The 19,131-nt window shown below is 36.9% G+C and overlaps 1 protein-coding gene across 5 annotated transcripts in view; it reads right to left on the reverse strand.

Moving 5' to 3' along the window:
* The window catches only part of ARHGAP44 (Rho GTPase activating protein 44), a 177,690-nt gene that overhangs the window by 89,997 nt on the left and 68,562 nt on the right, over positions 1 to 19,131 (reverse strand). The window contains exon 1 of one of the 5 annotated variants that reach the window (XM_058559686.1): positions 12,463 to 12,536. The exons of the other annotated variants lie outside the window; for them this stretch is intronic. Coding sequence (XP_058415669.1) covers positions 12,463 to 12,491 — 29 coding nt within the window. The 5' untranslated portion in view covers positions 12,492 to 12,536. Of the gene's footprint in view, positions 1 to 12,462; positions 12,537 to 19,131 lie in introns of those variants that run through there. 5 annotated transcript variants of the gene reach the window in all.

Raw genomic sequence — 19,131 nt, forward strand, 5'->3', positions numbered from 1 at the left:
AGTTAACATTATTCTTAATGATGAAAGACTAAATGCCTTCCCCACTAAGACCAAGATCAAAGCAAGTATGTCTGCACTTGACACTCATTCAACATGGTCCTAGAAGTTTGAGTCAGTGCAATAGGCAAGAAAAGGCAACAAAAAGCATATAGAGCTGAAATGACAAATAAAAATGTCCCTATTTGCAGATGATATGATTTTCTATGTAAAAACTGCCAAGGAATCTACCAAAAAAATTCCTAAAACTAATAAATGAGTTCAGCAAGGTTGCATGACATGAGGTAAACATACAAAAAGAACTTTATTTCTATACACTAGTAATGATCATATGAATATACAAATTGAAAATAAAATACCACAGACAATTGCTTTAAAAGATAAAATACTTAGGTATAAATCTATCAAAATATGCACAGAATGTGTATCCTGAAAACTACAAAATACTTATGAAAAAAATAAAAGAAGATCTAAAATGGAGAGACATACTGTATCTGTGGATTAGAAAACTCAACATAATAAAGATGTCAATGCTCACAAAATTGGTCATAGATTCAATGCACTCCTAATCAAAATTTCAACAGGATTTGTTGTAGATATAGAGAAACATTCTAAAATTGATGTGAAACTGCAAAGGAAGTAGAAGATCTAAAACAATTTTTAGAAAAAGTAAATTTGTAGGTTTTACTACCTAATTTTAAGACTTACTATAAAATTAAGTAATGAAAAGAGTATGATAGCGAAAAGGACAGAAAGACAGATCAATGGGACAGAATAAAGAAAACAGACTCAGACAAATATAACCAACTGATTTTTGACAAACGTGCAAAGGCAATTCAATGGAGGAAGAAGTCTTTCTAACAAATTGTGCTGGTACAATTGGACATTCATATGCAAAAAATATGAACCTTGACCCATACTTGACATCATATATAAAAGCTAACTCATAATGGATCATAGAGTTAAACAGAAAACATAAGACTACAAAACTTTTGAAGAAAACATGTGAAAAGATACATTTGACCTTGGGTTAGGCAATGAGTTCTTAGATAGGACATCAAAAGTAGGATCCACAAAAGAAAAAAACAACTTGATACATTAGACTTCATCAAAATTAAAAGCTTTTGCTCTGTGAAAGACAGTGCTGAAAGAGGAAAAGACAACCCACAGAACGAGAAAATATTTGCAGATCACATATATGAGAAAAGAACTGTATCGAGAATAAAGAACTCTCAAATTCAACCATAAGAAAACAATCCTAAAAACAGGAAAAAAAATCTGAACAGAAACTTTATCAAAGAAGATATATGGATGGCAAATAAGCACAAGAAAAACTGCTCAACATCATTATCCATTATGAAATGAGATAACATTACCCGAATGAGATAACACTATTAAAATGGCAAAATAATAACAACAAAAGAATCCCCCAAAATCTGACCACATAAAGTTCTGGAGGGGATGTAGAGCAACTGGAACTCTCACACATTGCTGGGGGTGGGGGCAATGCAAAACGGTACAGCCACTGTGGAAAACAGCTTCGCAGTATCTTATAAACTTGAACTTATGCTTGTCATATGACCTAAAAGTCCTACTCTAGACAAATGAAAATTGATGTTCACAAAAACAAAAAAAAAGCTCATGAATGTTCATAGTAGCTTTATTTGTAACAACAAAAAACTGGAAACAATCCAAATGTCCTTCAACAGGTGAATGGATTAACAACAGAATAGTACTCAGCAATAAACAGGAAGGGACTATTGATACATGCTAAAACATGGATATTTGTCAAAAACGTTATGCTCAATGACAAAAGCCAATCTCAAAAGGTTACATATATACTGAATGATTCCATTCATATGACATGCTGGAAAAGCAAAACTATAGAGATGGAAAACAGAATACGTTTTCTGTTGGGGTTGGGGAGAGTTTGACTCCAAAGAGAATTTTTTAAGGTGATGGATTGTTCTATATTCTGTTTGTGGTGGTGGTTACACAAATCTGTGCATGTGTTAAAACTCATAGAACTGTACTGAAAAAGTGAAGTTTACTTTATGTAAATTTTAAAAGTAAAAAAAACTTTTTTTAAGATAGAACTGCAATGCAATACTAGACAACAATATCATGTAAGTCAAGGATGGAGGATGACTGGAGTTAAGTATTCTAAGCTCCTAGTATTGGATATTAGAGGAGTTAAAATAATTTTAGATTTTGTTAGGCTAAAACATGATAAACATTTTAAGGGTAGAACTAAAAGAATAGAAAGAGTATATATCTTCCAAATCAATAGAGGCAAAATAATCAACATAAGAACAAAACCATAACAATCCACAATAAAAACTCAATAAATCAAAACAAAGGGAAAATATAGTAGTAGGTGAAGCAGTATAGAAAATAAAAAACAGAAAGCACAGAGTAAAACAGTAGACACGTTCAAATAGATCATTAATAAAAATGTACTAAATATGCCAGTTAAAAGCTAAAGATGTTCAGCTTAGAAATTAAAAAATCTAGCTCTATGCTAATTATAAGAGCTGTATCTAAAACATAAAGAATCAGAAAAATTGAAGAGAAAAAGAGGAAAAAACACATACCAGGCTACTTCTAATTAATATTTTATCCATATTGGCCCAAATAGACTTTGAAGCAAAAAAATAAATAAATAAATACATTATAAGGGAGAGAGGATCACAATACAATGATAGAAAAGTTTAACTCATCAAGAAGCTCTGAGAGTTCTGAACTTGGGTACAGCTGATAAGAATCACAAAATACATAAATCGAAACCAATAGAACCTCAGGGAAGCCCTTAAAAATTTATCATAATGGAAGACGTCTTCATTCCTCTTTCAATTAATGATAGGTAAAGCAGAAAAAACGTTTAGTAAAGATACTGAGGATTTAAAACACATAAATTAACAGGATTTATTTGACAGAATAAATCCTATCTATCATGGAATTCTAAATATAATCATTATAGAATATAAATTCTTCTCAGGCACACAGGAATTGCTTTCCAAAAATTTACCATTTTTAGCCTATAAAATACATCTCAACAAACAACAAAGGATAGATGCTACACAGATGATGTTCTCTGACCTCAATGCAATTTTAGTTGAAATCAATAACAAAAAAGGTAAAATAAAAAAAAATTGGGAAAATTTAAAACAATTCTAAATAGCTCATAGGTCAAAAAGAAATTGTGTTAGAAATTTAAAATATTTAGAATTGGAAAACAATGAAAATACTGCATATCAAACTTGTCAGACAGCAAATTGATACTAAAAATACAGTAATTCAGAAGCTTATATTAGAAAAGAAGAGAGGCTGCAGGAGCTGGCACAGTGGTGTAGTGGTTAAATTCCAAGCGCTCCACTTCGAGGCCAGGGTTCTTGGGTTCGGATCCCAGGTGCGGACCTACACCACTTATCAAGCCATGCTGTGATGGTGACCCACATGCAAAGTGGAGGAAGAGTGACACAGATGTCGGCTCAGGGCCAATCTTCCTCAAGCAAAAGGGGGAAGACTGGCAAGAGATGTTAGCTCAGGGCTGATCTTCATCACCAAAAAAAAAAAAAAGAAGAGAGGCTGCAAATACTTGAGACGTATAAGTATAAACGAATAAACTTCAAGAAATGAGAAGAAAGACAATAACAAAGGGAAGAAATTAGTAAAATAGAAAAAAATCATATAATGGAATCAACAAAGTCAAAAGTTAATTCTTTGAAAAGACTAACAAAATAGCAAACGTCTATAAAATTTATCCAGGAAAAAAAAAAACAAGAAAAAAAAATGAGAGAAGGAACAGATAAACAGTAATAGGAACTAAAAGTGGAATATAACCAGTGATACAGAGATTAAAAAGACAGATAAAAGTTATGAACCACATTATTTGAACATTTAGACTAAATGGCCAAATAGCTACAAAAATTAAGCAAGCCAAAATTGACTCAAGAATTAATAGGAAGTCTGAATAGTCCCATAAATATTAAAGAAATTAAACCAGTAATTAAGTACGTTTCCAATAAAGAAAACAGAAGATCAAAGATGTTTAACAGGCAAATTTTCAAGAAATGTTTCTTTCCAAACTTTGTTGTTGTTGTTAGCAACACGAGTCGATTCTGACTTCTAGTGACCCTGTGTACAGCAGAGCAGAACCTGCCCAGTCTTTCTGAGCCATCCTCTCACCTTCCAGCGCTATATCAGACAATGCTCTGCTGCTATGGGTTTTCATGGCAATTTTTTCAGAAGTGGGTGGCTAGGTCCTTCTTCCTAGTCGGTATTAGTCTGGAAGCTCAAATGAAAACTAACCATCACGGGTAACCCTGCTGGTATATGAAATATCAGTGGCATGGATTTCAGCATCACGCAGCCACCACAGTATGATGACTGACGGACAGGTGGTGTGGTTCCCTGACCAGGAAACTAACCTGGGCCATGGTGGTGAGAGAGCTGAATCTTAACCACTAGACCACCAGGGCTGGCTTTCCAAAGTTACTCAAACTCTTAAAAAAATAGAAAAAGCAGAAACACACTGCAACTCATTCTAAGAAACAAGTACAACTTGAGACCAAAACTAGACAAGGAAAATTATAGATCATCTTATATATTAACAATGATAAATTTATCCCAAACAAAATAAATTAGCACATTATGAACAAGTTAGAGTAATTGCTGGAATTCAAGAGTGGTTTCACTTTAGAAATCTGCAAGTGTAATTCATCACATTGACAGATTAAAGGATAAAATACGACGATCTCAAACATGCAGACAAAATATTTAATAAAATTCAATGCCTATTCATTAAAATTGAAAAAATAAGGAAAATCCTCATCTTGACTTTTAAAAAGCACCTGTAAAATATTATTCTTAATGGGAAGATGTTGAAAATATTCCTTTTATAATCAAGAATAAGACAACAATGCCTACTACCACCGTCTATTGAGCTCAGTATGCAACTGAAACAGAAGATTTAAAAACCGAAGAGGAAGAAACTAAACTGACATAATCTAAAAGAAATTATTAAAAATAATGCAAGTTTAGAAAGGTGGCTGGATATAAAATCAATATAACAAAATCAATATACCCAATAAATACTTAGAAAACAATTTTTCTAACATCAAAAAGACATTAACAGACAAATCGAGAGATATACTCTATCTATGGGTAGGAAGAATTAATTTTGTAAAGATATCAGTTCTCTCCCTATCATTGCAACTTCAATAAAAAATCCAAATAAGAATTTTTAAAAGCAAATTTAACAAGCTGAATCTAAAATTTATATGGAAATGCAAAGACTCTAGGAAAAACACCGTGATTATTCTTAAGAAGAAGAAGTTGGAGGAGCTTCACTACCAGACACTGAAATTTATTAAAGTCAGAGTAATTCAGACAGTATTATATTAATGTTCACATTGAACATGGGAACAGAAGAGAGTGCCCAGGACTAGACCCACAAAAATGTAGAAAAACGACAGATGATAGAGGTGTTATCCCAGATTGGGGAAGACAGGAGGAGAAGATGAGTTATTCAATAAGTAGTGCTGGGTCAATTGTTCATCCATTAAAAAAAAGAGAGAAAGAAATAGAGTTATACCCAACACCATGCATAAAAGTCAAGTCCCAATGAATTAACGACTTAAATGTAAAAGGCAAGACATTAAAACTTCCAGAAAAAAATATATAGAATATCTTATATTTCTGACCATAGAATGAAACTTTTTAAAAAAACATAAAGATTAACCATATAAGAAAAGAATAATAAATATATTTACATGAAAATTAACAACTTCTGTTACAGTGGTTGGGAAAAAAAGGTGAAAAGAAAGTCAGAAAATGGAAAAAGATACATGTAAGAAAATATAACGGCCAAAGGACTAACATTCAGACTGAATCAAGAGCTCCCACAAGTCAATTAAAAGAACAACTCTAGGGGCCAGCCCAGGGGCACAGCGATTAAGTTAGCATGCTCCACTTCAGCAGCGCAGGGTACGCCAGTTCAGCTATGATATACAATTATGTACTGGGGCTTCGGGGAGAAAAAGAAAAAAGAGGAAGACTGGCAACAGATGTTAGCACAGGGCCAATCTTCCTCAAAAAAAAAGAAAAGCAACTCTACAGAAAAATGGGCTAAAGACTAGCATTCCTTAAAAGAGAAAATTCTAATGATTAACAAATATACAAAAATTTGATCAACCTCATTAATAAAAGGAATAATTGAATTAAAACTACAAAAAGACACCATTCTTTATCTACCAGTTTGACAAAAATGTATGTCTGACAACTCCAAACGGTGAAGATACGGAGTAATGGGAACCCCTGCAGATGGCTACTGTAAGTGTAAATTGTTAAAAGCATCGTAGAAAACTGTGTCATTATCTTGTACACTGGACACTCAAACTCAGTATCCAAATGAAACATCTTTTAACAGAACAACACTTACTATGTTTGATGCACACTAATATTCTCTAACATGCTCAGTAAATTGATTTCACTCTCACTAATGGGTTGGGACCTGCATTCAAAAAACACTATCCTAGAGAAACCTCCGTGCATTTACCAGGAGACATTTACAAACATTTATAACAGCTATTTTTTTTTTTGTCTAACAAAAAAATTTAGGGGAAAAAAAGGCCATCAAAAAGAGAATAAAGAAATGGGGATATATTCACATAACGACCTATTTATTGTACAGTAATAAAAGGTAATGAAATACAATTTACCCAAAACAACGTGGGTGATTCTCAGAAGTATAAGGTTGAATAAGGGAAAAAATAACAAAGACTACTTAAATTATGATACCATTTTCATAAAGTTAAAAATCCAACATCACTAAACGACACATTGTTAAGGGATAAATACACATGTAGTAAACTGGAAAGAAAGCAAGAGCACTATAATCACAAAACTTCAAATAGTGGTTATCTCTTGGAAAGGAAGGGAGATTGGATTTGGGAGGGATACACAGGGGGCTTCAACATAATTGGTAATGATTTGGTTCTGAACACGTATATTAGGTTCACAGCTTTCTTAATGAGTTTCAGAACATATATACAAGAATATAGGTAATCTATATATTAAACAATAGATATAAAAAATTAACAAGCCTTAAGTATTAAGCATAAACTTGTATAAATGATTCCTACAATCTCACAAGACTAAAACAAAAACATTATGCCCATTACATTTTCTATATTCTGCTTAGAAAAAATAAATATATATACACACACACTGTATACCTTATACTACATATATACATTATAAATATAAAATATATGTCATAATATATAAATATTATAAATTATATGTGTGAGTTGTTATATATATATATACACATACATATATATATACAAACATTTTCTTTAAAGTCTTTACGACTTTTTGCTAAAAAATAAGAGCTGAGTTTCAGGGCATCTTGACAGCCAGCTAGAGCAATTACTCACATATCAACTACATGTACATTAAAATAACCAATAAAAACACTGTGGCTACATAGCTGATAAGAAGGCAATCAGCTCCCTCCTTTGAAGGAAAAGGATCTTGTGCTAGAGACAAATTCTGATCAAGTTTGTTCTCAAAAATTGGGGGTCATAAACTTATCTGAAGATCAAAAGGACTTAAGAAAATTCTAGAACGCTTTTTACTTACTGGGGAAAAGACTCAATAGAACACTTTTTACTTACTGGGGAAAAGACTCAATCAATATTGAGTTGGAAGAAGCAATGGAGGTCACTCAGCCCAATTTCCCACTCATCTGAGACTTCCCTCCACCACTCCTGAAGCACTTCAACAGGGCATTAAAGACTTACCTATGGAAATTAATCTTCAAGGAAGGGAGGTAGGCTAACAGGTGATGTTATTTTTGGGAAGCCTGGTATTTCTGGCCTCACCTTTGTAAATGAAAGAGCATAATTCATTATCAAGACAATGAACACTATCGCCTATTTTCAGGGAATGACTCATTCCATAAGATGACAGGCACTGTGTAGGTGACATCTGGGTAAAAGTCATGTCTTTTTTATTTTAGTTTTTACACCAATACATTAAAGCAAAACAGAGCCTTGGCAAATTGATCTAAAAATTGTGCATTGTTCTACCTATAAGCTTCAAGAGAACAATCAACACCACCCACAGAAGTCTTGATTGTCACCAGTGTTATATATTAGCTTCTTAGGTCACAGTCGCCTTTCCCAAAATGTGTTCCATGAAAAAACAGACTCATAAGACACTCTGAAGGAAAAGGGTTTGTGGACAAATAAGTTAGGGAAACACTGAATTCTATATTCTCCACTAACGGAGTCTCATTAAAATATTAAAGGTTCTGAGAAGTCCTGCAGCAAATAAAATGGTTTAATTTTAGCTAACCCACCATTTCCCCAACCTATAAAACGATGAAAATATGCTTCACATAACACTAATTAACAACTACATCCTGGGTACTGAATATACTTTAGGAAACCTGAAGCTGAAGGAAATCCTCACTACAGTACATCTTGACTCTGGAAATCTTCCCAGACACGCTACCTAGGAGTTCTGGCCTCATCACAAAAAGACATGTGGCTGGACTGAGAGCTAAGCAATGAGGACTTTTCAGCTGCCATTACAGAAGTCACTGAATGAAGCAGTGAGGTTGCTTTTAAAGCACAGATAGTCTCGTTACAAACTATCTTAGATGGTAAGTCACCAACTTGCAACACTCAAGAAGTTGTCAAATCCTCTTAATTTTATAGCGCTAATATTTTCAGTACCTGTTGCTCCCTTTCTCTTTGCACAGTCCTTGGCTAGGCCCTACAGGGCTCAGCCCTGGACTACCACAGGATCCTTCTGACCGATGTTCCCATCTCCACCATCTTCACCTCCCATCCATCACTCACACTGCCCTTAGACATTCTTCCCAAAATGCCTCCCTGACTCCCTTTGGCCTAATGCCTAGGAAGTGTTCTGCTAGGTGCTTTACAAGCATTATATACTGCTTTAAAATGTACCCAGGATTTGTTTTAATCAGGTATGGTAAGACATGCTGACATGGAATTGACTGTCATGAAGAAATTTATACTCACAGATTCCTAGAATCAGGAGGCACAGGACACCATGCAGGGCCACACGGGGAAGCAACAGGGCCAGTCAGAAGGCAGAGAGAGTGAAGGGAAAGTGTGGGCAGCAGCCTTTACTGTGGTTTTCACAGGAAGCAGTGGGTGAGGAAAGTAAGCAATCTGAGCAGGTTTAGGATTGGATGGTTTGAATAATTTTGGTGGGCTCTGGACTATAAGGGTGGTCCTTAGTTGTCCAGTACCTGGCCCTAAGGTGATTTAGGGCAAGGGACAGTGTCCAGATTGCAGGAGCCTGATAAGAGGTGGGTGGAGGCATGGACTCAGGATGGGTTGGTTTGCACGTCAAAGATGTGCTTGCAGGCAAGTTGTTTGCTACCTCTAGGAATTAGCTGGCCCTGGCAGGGGCAGTCTGTCCCAGGTCAGTGAGGCTTCAGATGCCAGAACACCAAGAATACAGAAAATAAGAAAATATAGTTAATTCAATCACTCATTCCTTAAAAAAAACAACCTGGCAGGTGTTATCATCTCCATCTGTTCAACGAGAAAATAAGGTTACTGTAAACTGTCATTGCCTTAGTACAACATGCCAAAGGGCAGTCCCCAGACCTACAGCATCAGCACTGCCTCGGAACATAGAAATGTAAATTCTCCAGCCCCAGCCCAAACCAACTGAGTCAGAAACTCTGGGGGTCCAGCAATCTGTGTTCTAAGTAGCCCTCCAGGTGATTCTGATGCATGTTAAGAAACACTGGAGTATGGAATAAAATCTAAAATCCCTGCTCTGGGAAATCCTACTCTGAGTCAACAAGTTTCCCTCTCCAAGGTCCTCTAAACTGTCTCCGCTCTTCTACTCCCAGACATCTCCCGCTCTTCATTCTGTCCCTCTCTAGCCCTGCTCTGCCTGATATTCTCTATGCTCCAGGCATACCTAACTTTCCCTTATTCACTAAACAAGCCTCCCTGGGACTCCCATCACCCTCTGCACCAGCACAGCACGGAGACATAGCAAGCACTCTACAAATGCTTATTGAAATGGAGTGCAAACCTGGACACAATTGGACACAACAGCTCTCCCTACCCCGTCTTGCTCATTGTGGCAGCCTCTGTTAACTGGCTCTCCTAAAGCCACTCTCCACCCCCGCTTCTTTGCTGCTTCCCACTACAGAAGGTGGAGGGACAATACTGCCCCAGTTTCCCCTGAAACTAGGAGTACCCATGTGACCTGGTCCTAGGCCATGAGAGAAAAGCAGAAGGGTGCCACAAGGTCATCTGAAAAAGCTTTGGTTTCCTGATAAAAATGAACAGGACACAGCTGTCAAGCTCTTTCTCTTCTTGTTTTGAATGCAGATACGATGGCATGAGTGGCAGCAGCCATCTTGTAACCATGAAGGACTGGCAAAGAAAACTGAAAAGATGTCAGACCTGACATCATTGAGTCATTGATCCAACTCTGACAACTATTTATGCCTGGACTTGTTTTTGGAAAGAGAAACAAACTCTTTCCAAAGCCTTCTAAGTGGATTTTCTATTACTATTATAATAATATAATAATAATAATTTCTATTATTTCTATTTCTAGCTCAATATAATCCTAACTTAATATACTGGCAGCAGAGGATCTCATCCTACAACTAATTTTATTCTGAGTAAAAATGCAATTATATGATATTCCTGAGATTGCCCATAGTTCTCCAGTCTTAAAATCACTAGAGCAATTATTAACTTTTCCCTAAAGGTCTTCATAGAATACCAAGCTGCACAGGGACACACACCAGAGTGGGGGCTGGAGAGTCACTGAGAAAGGCTTCCTGAGAGGGTGGCACTGGCAGGCTGGGTAAGATATGTGAGGCAGAAACATGGGAGAAGGTCCAAAATGGCAGAGCAACCACCAAAGGCAATCCTTTAGCAGCAAAAAACGGCTATTAAATAAAGAGAATTAGGTTAAGAAGAGGAAAATTACCTCTTGGGAATTAAGGGACAAGACAGGAGTGATGAGAAACAAGTTGCAAAGTTATTCTAATGTTGGGACAAACCCGCATTTTCAAAACAACACTATAGGAGAACTGACTGTTTTAAGGCACAGAGAATCCTTAAGGTAAGAAACAGAAAACATTATTAATTATTTTCTTCTGAGACCTTCAAGAAGAAAACAATACCCATAATACAAAAATAGAATGCTATGAAAAAGAACAATTAGAACACAGGAAAGACTTCTGGAAGTAAATTATAATAGAAGTTCCTGGGGGAAAAAAGATGGAGAAAAACAGAATGGGAAATTATTTAAAAAGAGAGACAGATAATAACTGGCTACAATTAACAAGACAGGAAACAACATGTGTTGGAGAGGATGTGGAGAGAAGGGAACTCTCATACACTGCTGGTGGGAGTGCAAACTGGAGCAGCCACTATGGAAAACAGTATGGAGATTCCTCAAAACATTAAGAATAGAACTACTATATGATCCAGCTATCCCACTGCTGGGTATTTATCCAAAGAACATGAAAATATGAATGCATAAAGATACATGTACCCCTATATTCACTGCAGCATTATTCACAATAGCCAAGACTTGGAAGCAACCTAAGTGCCTATCAAGGGAAGAGCAGATAAAGAAGATATGGTATATATACACAATGGAATACTACTCAGCCATAAAAAATATGAAATCTTGCCATTTGCGACAACATGGATGGACCTGGAGGGTATTACGCTAAGCAAAATAAGCCAGAGGGAAAAAGTCAAATACCATATGATCTCACTCAAAAATAGAAGCCAAAACAACAACAAACAAACACATAAAGACAGAGATTGGATTGGTGGTTACCAGAAGTGAAGGGAGGAAGGAGGAGGGAGAAAGGGGTGATTTGGCACATGTGTGTGGTGACAGATTGTAATTAGTCTTTGGGTGGTGAACATGATGTAATCTATACAGAAATAGAAGTATAATGATGTACACCTGAAATTTATACAATGTTATAAACCAATGTTACCTCAATTAAAAAAAAAGAGAGACAGACAGACAGACGGAAATTTTCCTAAAGCTGAAGAGACATACAAGTACTCAAACTGTAAGGGCCTGGGCTGTAAGGAACAGAATGAAAGTAAAGAAGAGATCCTAAAAAGCCTTCAGAGAGGAGGAAGCTATCAAGCTGCAACAATCAGACCAGCAGTAGAAATTATTAGCAATAATTAATGCTAGAATAAAATAGAGCAATTCCAAAGTTCTGAGTGAAAATTCATTTCAATCTAAAAAATTTTATTATGGTAAGTTATCAGTGAAGTATAGAGGCAAAGTGAAATCATTTGTTAGAAATAGGAAAAAAGGTTACCTCCCTTTCTGAGAAAATTCCTTGAGGATGCACACCAGAAAAATAAGGATAAAACTTTAACCCAGTAAGAAACAATAGAACTATACCTGAGACCAGCAAAAGGAAATCCCAGCATGTCAGAGCTGCAAAAGGCTTGGAAAGCAGTAAATCCAAATCAGAATGCAGTAGTCTCTACAATGAAGAGAGCAATCAAGATAACAGAGGGATGAGTAAGTTGGAAGGTATGAAAGCATATGATTCTTTCAACAGAGAAAAAAGATAATTCATAAAATTCCAGAAAAAAAATGCCCAAAAAAGATAGTATTCAAATATGAATCAACATAAAGTGATGCATGATTGAAAAATTTGTAGAATGTTAAGCAAAGAGAATCCATTTAGCCTTGGCACTAGGCAAATTCTCCTTTATGTGAACAGGTATCTTTACCTTGGAACTACTGAGAAGGAAATATAATTGATATATGACTGGGCTCTGCAATTGACAACATTTAAGTAGCCATAATAGAAGTACTTAATTGATTCTTGAACTTTTAGAATCAACCTATGGACAAAGCATAGAAGACCTAATTACGATGATTACAGGAGAGAATGAATGTAAATTTTATCAATGTTCAAAATGTAAAAAAAATAGAGAGAGAGAAAAAGAGGAACAGAAGGAGGGAAAGAAAAAAAGAAGGAGAGGAAAAGAAAACAGCTGACAGAGCAAGAACTGGAGAGGGAGAGGTGAATAATGCTCACTAAAGCCACCCAAGAGAAACTGGACCATCCATGGCAACCGCAGAGGTTTAAATATAAGAAGTAAAATGGCATTACAATGATTTTAAAAAATGGGTATGGAAGGGGACGTGGTTGGTATAATAGAATCAAAACCTTATCTCACCAGCAGGAAGTAAATTGGGGGGGAGAGAGAGAGAGAGAGAGTGTGTGTGTGTGTGTGTGTGTGTCTATGAGAGAGAACTAGCAGTATAGGCATATTATTTAGAGATGTGGAGGCACACCACCAGAGGAACTAAAAACAGAAGCCATTAATAGTAATTGTCTCTGGAGAGCAAGGCTGGGAGTTGGATCAGGGTAAGAGGGGGCTGATACCTTTTCATTATAAGTCCTTCTCTATCACTTGGTTTTTTTAAACCACGTTCACCTATTACTTTTGTTTTTTTTAAGGGACAATACTCAGTTTGCTGGAGATATGGAAAATAGGAGTGCTCATCCGTAGCCGCTGGAAGCATTAAATGATACAATCTTTCTCAAGGGCAATTTGGCAATACTTTTTTTGAGTTTTTTTATAATTTTTTTTTAATTATTTTATTTTATTTTATTTTTTTGGTGAGGAAGATCAGCCCTGAGCTAAGATCCATGCCAATCCTCCTCTTTTTGCTGAGGAAGACTGGCCCTGAGCTAACATCCATGCCGATCTTCCTCTACTTTATGTGGGATGCCACCACAGCATGGCCTCACAAGTGGTGTGTCGGTGCACACCCGGGATCCGAACCCAGGCCACCAGCAGCGGCGCGCGCGCACTTAACCGCTACACCATGGGGCCAGCCCGGCAATATGTTTTAAAAGCCTAAAAATATAGAAAACCTTTCTCAAAGTAACTTAAATGGAGGAACTCATCCTGAAGAAATAACGGAGCATGTAGATAAAGGCTTAACTGTAAGGTCATCAGAGCATTGCTCTATGGAGGTCTACATTTGCACTTAACCTTTTTTCTCCAGTCCTTCACTGTATGAATGGTTTGGGAAAAATGTTTGGATTTCCCCCAAATCCAAAGGGGACTGTTTAAATGAATGGATTTCATATAAGTATTAAAAATGATGACATACGTTTGACATGTAAAGGTATTGAAGATATATTAAGTGAGAAGGGGCAGGCTATAAACCAGTATGCACCGTAAAAAAATTACATGTATACAGAGGGAAAAAAAAGCATGTTAAGGTATATGTCAAAGTGTTATTAGCCAGTCGTCTAGTCTTTCCTTGCTATGTTAAATTTTCTAATTCTTCTACAAAGGACAGCATATGTATTGCAAAATATATTGCTAAGGTCATTGCCAGGGGCTGGAGGGAGGGGAATGGAGAGTTATCATTTCATGGGGACAGAGTTTCAGTTTTGCAAGATGAAGAGTTCTGTGGATGGATGGTGGTAACAGTAGCACAACAATGAGAATGTACTTAATGCCATTAAATTGCATACTTAAAATGGTTAGGATGGTAAATTTCATGTTGTGTGTACTTTACCACAATTTAAAAAATAAAAAATATTTTAAGGCAGTGAAAATATGCTGCATTATATAACAAAGACAGATACATGTCATTATACATTTGTCCAAACCCATAGAATGTACAACACCAAGAATGAACCCTAATGCAAACTGTGGACTTTAGGTGATTATAATGTGTCAAAGTAGGTTCATCCTTGGTTAAAAATGTACCATCTGGGGCCGGCCCCATGGCGTACTGGTTAAGTTCGGCATGCTCTGCTTCGGTGCCCTGGGTTCGCAGGTTCAGATCCCAGGCTCAGACCTATACCACTCCTCAGCCATGCTGTGGTGGCGACCTACATATAAAGTGGAGGAAGATTAGCAGAGATGTTAGCTCAGGGCTAATCTTCCTCAGCAAAAAAAAAAAGGTACCATCTGGTGAGTGATGTTGAGAATGGGGAACACTGTGCAGGTGGTATACGGGAAATCTCTGTACCTTCCTCTCAATTTTGTTGTAAACCTAAAACTGCTCCAAAAAAATAAAGCCTTTAAAAAAATAATAAAATAAATGTATTACAAAATAATGTAAACTTGAATATTTTATATGCTACATGTGATAAATTTATAAACACACCAAGTTATAAATAACATAACATTGCTGAGGTTACCAAATGAATACATATGTAAGAAGAGTTTTAGAAATACTGCATATATTTTAGATTCTCTCCAAATGTTACGTTTTCCCTAGCCCCTAAATGGGAATTTTCCTGCTGGTTCAAAAATATCCAGGCATTACTTCTTAATCTCTAATCCAAATCCTACCAATTCTTCATTGCTTTCTTTGAATCTTTCCAACAATATCAATCTTTCCCCAAGGCATTTCCAAGCCCCAAGGTTAATACTTCCTTCTCAAAAATAAGATGTTTAAACCTTGAATGTCTTGATATTTATTACACTAAATCTTTAAATATGTATTTATTGTATCCTCCAAATAATTTTATGTTCCTTTAGGGTAAGAATATATATATATGCAAGAATATATATATTTAAGCATATTTAAATATATATTTCATATATATATATTATTTAAAATGTCTTTTTTATTGTTTTAATCTCTCACAATTTATCATACATGGACCAGGGTTGTGAAGAATGTGCTTCCCCCATGATTTTGGAAGTGGTTTTGGGATGTGGATATGGTGGTCTTGGTGTTACCTGATCTCTGGAGCTGTTATGGCTAAATTCATATGTTGAAGTCCTAACCCCCAGTATTTCAGAATGTGACTGTATTGGAGATAGGGTCTTTAAAGAGGTAACTAAGTTAAGATGAAGTTATTAGGGTGGGCCTTTATCCAATATGACCGATATCCTCATAAAAAGAGGAGATTAGGACGCAGACTCACACAGAGGGCAGACCACGTGAAGACACAGGATGAAGACGGACATCTACAAGCTAAAGAAAGACCTCAGAGGAAACCAACCCTGCCAAGACCTTGATCTCGGACTTCTAGCCTTCATAACAGTGAGAAAATAAATTTCTATTGTTTAAGCCACCCAGTCTGTGGTACGTTGTTAGGGCAGCCCTAGCAGACTCATACAGGAATGTATACTTCGTCTTCTATCTCAACCCTCTCTCTGTACGAATTCTGAGGGCACCGGGACCTTCGTGATTTTAAGGGTGGATTATAACGTGATCTTCTACGGCTGTAGAATAGGCACTATCACATTATCCCTCTGCTCACAGTTCTGGTTCCTTGTTTGTCAGACACCACAGGGCTATTCTTCTGATGACAGATAGAACAGGACCCAATGTGTAACCAGAAGAAAGGTTTCCCAAAACTGAAGAGATTTATGAAGGAATAGATTATAAGCCCTCCTTCAGAGTATTTTTCTTGATATCTGTCATTGAAGCAAGGTTCTCTGCGGTGGAGTTTAAGTGTGATTCTCTCTGAACTCTAAGGATGGACTCAATCACTTGCCAAAGTCTTTTTCTGGTCTATGGTTCTGGGCACAGTTTTAAAAATAAACATGAGATCCAGTCCAACGGAAAGTGGCTTGCAAGTACAGGTCTCTGAGGCGCAAGTCTGTGACAATGAAAATGAAAAAATATCCTGGTGCCCGGTTCCCGTCTGACTTGCAGATTTTACAGTGGGAAGCCTGGCCCAGGTTCCCGGGAGCAGGACTTTGGAGACAATGCACTACGGTGAGAGGACTGGGACCACAAACATGGACTCACTCTTCACTCACCTCTTGCCCTTGGCATTTCTGGCAAGGCAGGGCTATGAGAGACCAATAAAACGTGACTTTGCTAAGAAAGGTGCTATTCCCTGATTACCTCCAAGAGAAGGGAGAAGGGTCCCTATCTAGACAAAAGGTTGATGTCAGTGCTGTGGCCTCTCTCTCCTTCCCTATTCCCCAGAACCCCTTCTGGTAACTGCTCTGTCTGCTAGTTCCTTCTTATAACTACTACCTATCATGTTTCCTAGTAGACGAGAGGTGCACATTCTAGATCACTTCTCCCACTTCCTATAATCTCACATTCTTTCTCATGTGTGACTCAGTTAACCTCCAAGCCACACTGTGAAGGTTCCTTGATAGATGTGCAGCTATAAATGAAGTTAGGCAGACTGTGGTCTAGGCTGATGCTGTGGGGTGCAGAGGCAAGGGTGCTGATGATGCTCTTGAGGTTAGGACTTACGGGGGGAAACTTTTCCAAGCAAAGTAATCCAAACCTGAATTTATCTGGGGTCAGAAATATCCAGATGACAATGAGATGTAGACCTGCAAGTTATGTGCTGAAAATCAGCTTTCTCCCTGTTGTAGGGCAATTACCCAGCAGAAGAGAACCCCAATTCAATTAATAATGGAATTTCCCACCCCTAAAATCATAATTGAACCTATTTTTCTCTATTAACATATCAGTAGGTGATAACTACATCCCCCCACCACGCTGTTTTACTTCCTCACTCTTCTCGCCAGATCCAAGAGAGGAAACATTTACAACATGTTTATTTTTCCAGCGACCTTCTCCCATTCCCCAACTCCCGAGTTGGGTCAAGATATGACTTCAGGCTATTATTAGGTTTTTCCCTTATAGTTTGTCTATTTTGTTGCAATAATCATTACTTAACATATGCTATAGATTCCTGGTAAAAATCTCTTCTCTTTAAGCTAAACTATGTATTTGTCACAAGAGTCACTGCTCATTACTGTTTCCTCTCCTCCTATCTTCCCGTTTCTGGAGATCTCTACTGGTTTTGCCATTTTACCAATTGTTTTCTCCAGCTAAACAACAACAACAACAATAATAATAATAAACTCTAACACTTTCATGCCCTTAATAAGTAATAAGTTACATGAGTATAAACTCCCAGGCCTTTATGTGTTAACTTTGCAAATAAATGGTAATTGGCCATGATATAGGATTTTTTATCATAACCTTTTTGTCCCAGTAGTCTATAGATATTGTTCAATGGTCTTCTTCTACCTTCTAGAGCTGGTGATAAGTCTGATATTAGTCTAATTCTTTTAGTTCTGCCTGTCTAGATGTATAAAATTTTCTCTTCATCCAACTACTTCGGTAGATGGTAGTTTTCAAAATCGTAGTATTTCCAGTCCCATAAGCCCTGCCAGTGCCTTTCCACTGCTCTATCAGGAGGTGAAGTTTATTTCCACCCCCTTAAACATGGTAGGGCCTTTGTGACTGCCTCATCAAATAAAATGTGACAGAAATGACATCCCAGTCTAGGTCACAGGGATGCTCAGTCTTGAAGCCCAGTCACCATGTTGTAAGGAAGCCCAAGCCACACAGAGTGGCCACTTGTAAGTATCTGGCCAACAGCACCAGCTAAGGTCCCAGTTGGATGGTCAGTACAAACCAATAGGCAGATGAGTCAGCATGCCTTTGGATGATACCAGCCTTAGCATTTGAACCATCGTAGCCGATGTTGAGTGCAATAGAAATGAGCTGTCCCCTCTGAGCCCACCCAAATAGCAGATTCATGAGGAAAATAAAAGTCATTGTTATTTTAAGCTACTAGTTCAGGGGTGGTTTTTACACAACATTAGATAATCAGAATACCCACCATTTTATTTGTTCACCAAGCTATTCCGCAGAAGAAATCAGGGATGTGTACTCAGACCAACTTCTCCCTAGAATCCTCTAGGATTTATACTTTGATGCAAAATTTTCATAGTTCTCAAGGATTCAGTGATGTCTCCAGATCTCTCCTCGGTCTTTGGGATGGCTTTGAGAAGATTCTAGAGCCATCCACTTCATTGGTACTAAAATGACTGTCACTGAGAGGCAAAATGGGAGGAAACTGGCATAATATAATAACTCTATTTTACAAAAATATACTTAGCAAAAGAAGACATGTTAAATATTATGTCAGTTCTCAGGTTGAGACTCAAATATCTCAAGTTATCTCAGTGAATTGACATTAAATTTTACAAATTTTAGGGGAAAATACCCGTAAGTGAATTCACTTAACTATGTCAAGGAATTTTAGAAATGTGGTATAACAGGATTAGCAATTAGAAGTCCTTGTTTCTC

The sequence above is a fragment of the Diceros bicornis genome, chromosome 18, assembly GCF_020826845.1.
Source record: "Diceros bicornis minor isolate mBicDic1 chromosome 18, mDicBic1.mat.cur, whole genome shotgun sequence".
In the NCBI taxonomy this organism is placed as follows: Eukaryota; Metazoa; Chordata; class Mammalia; order Perissodactyla; family Rhinocerotidae; genus Diceros; species Diceros bicornis.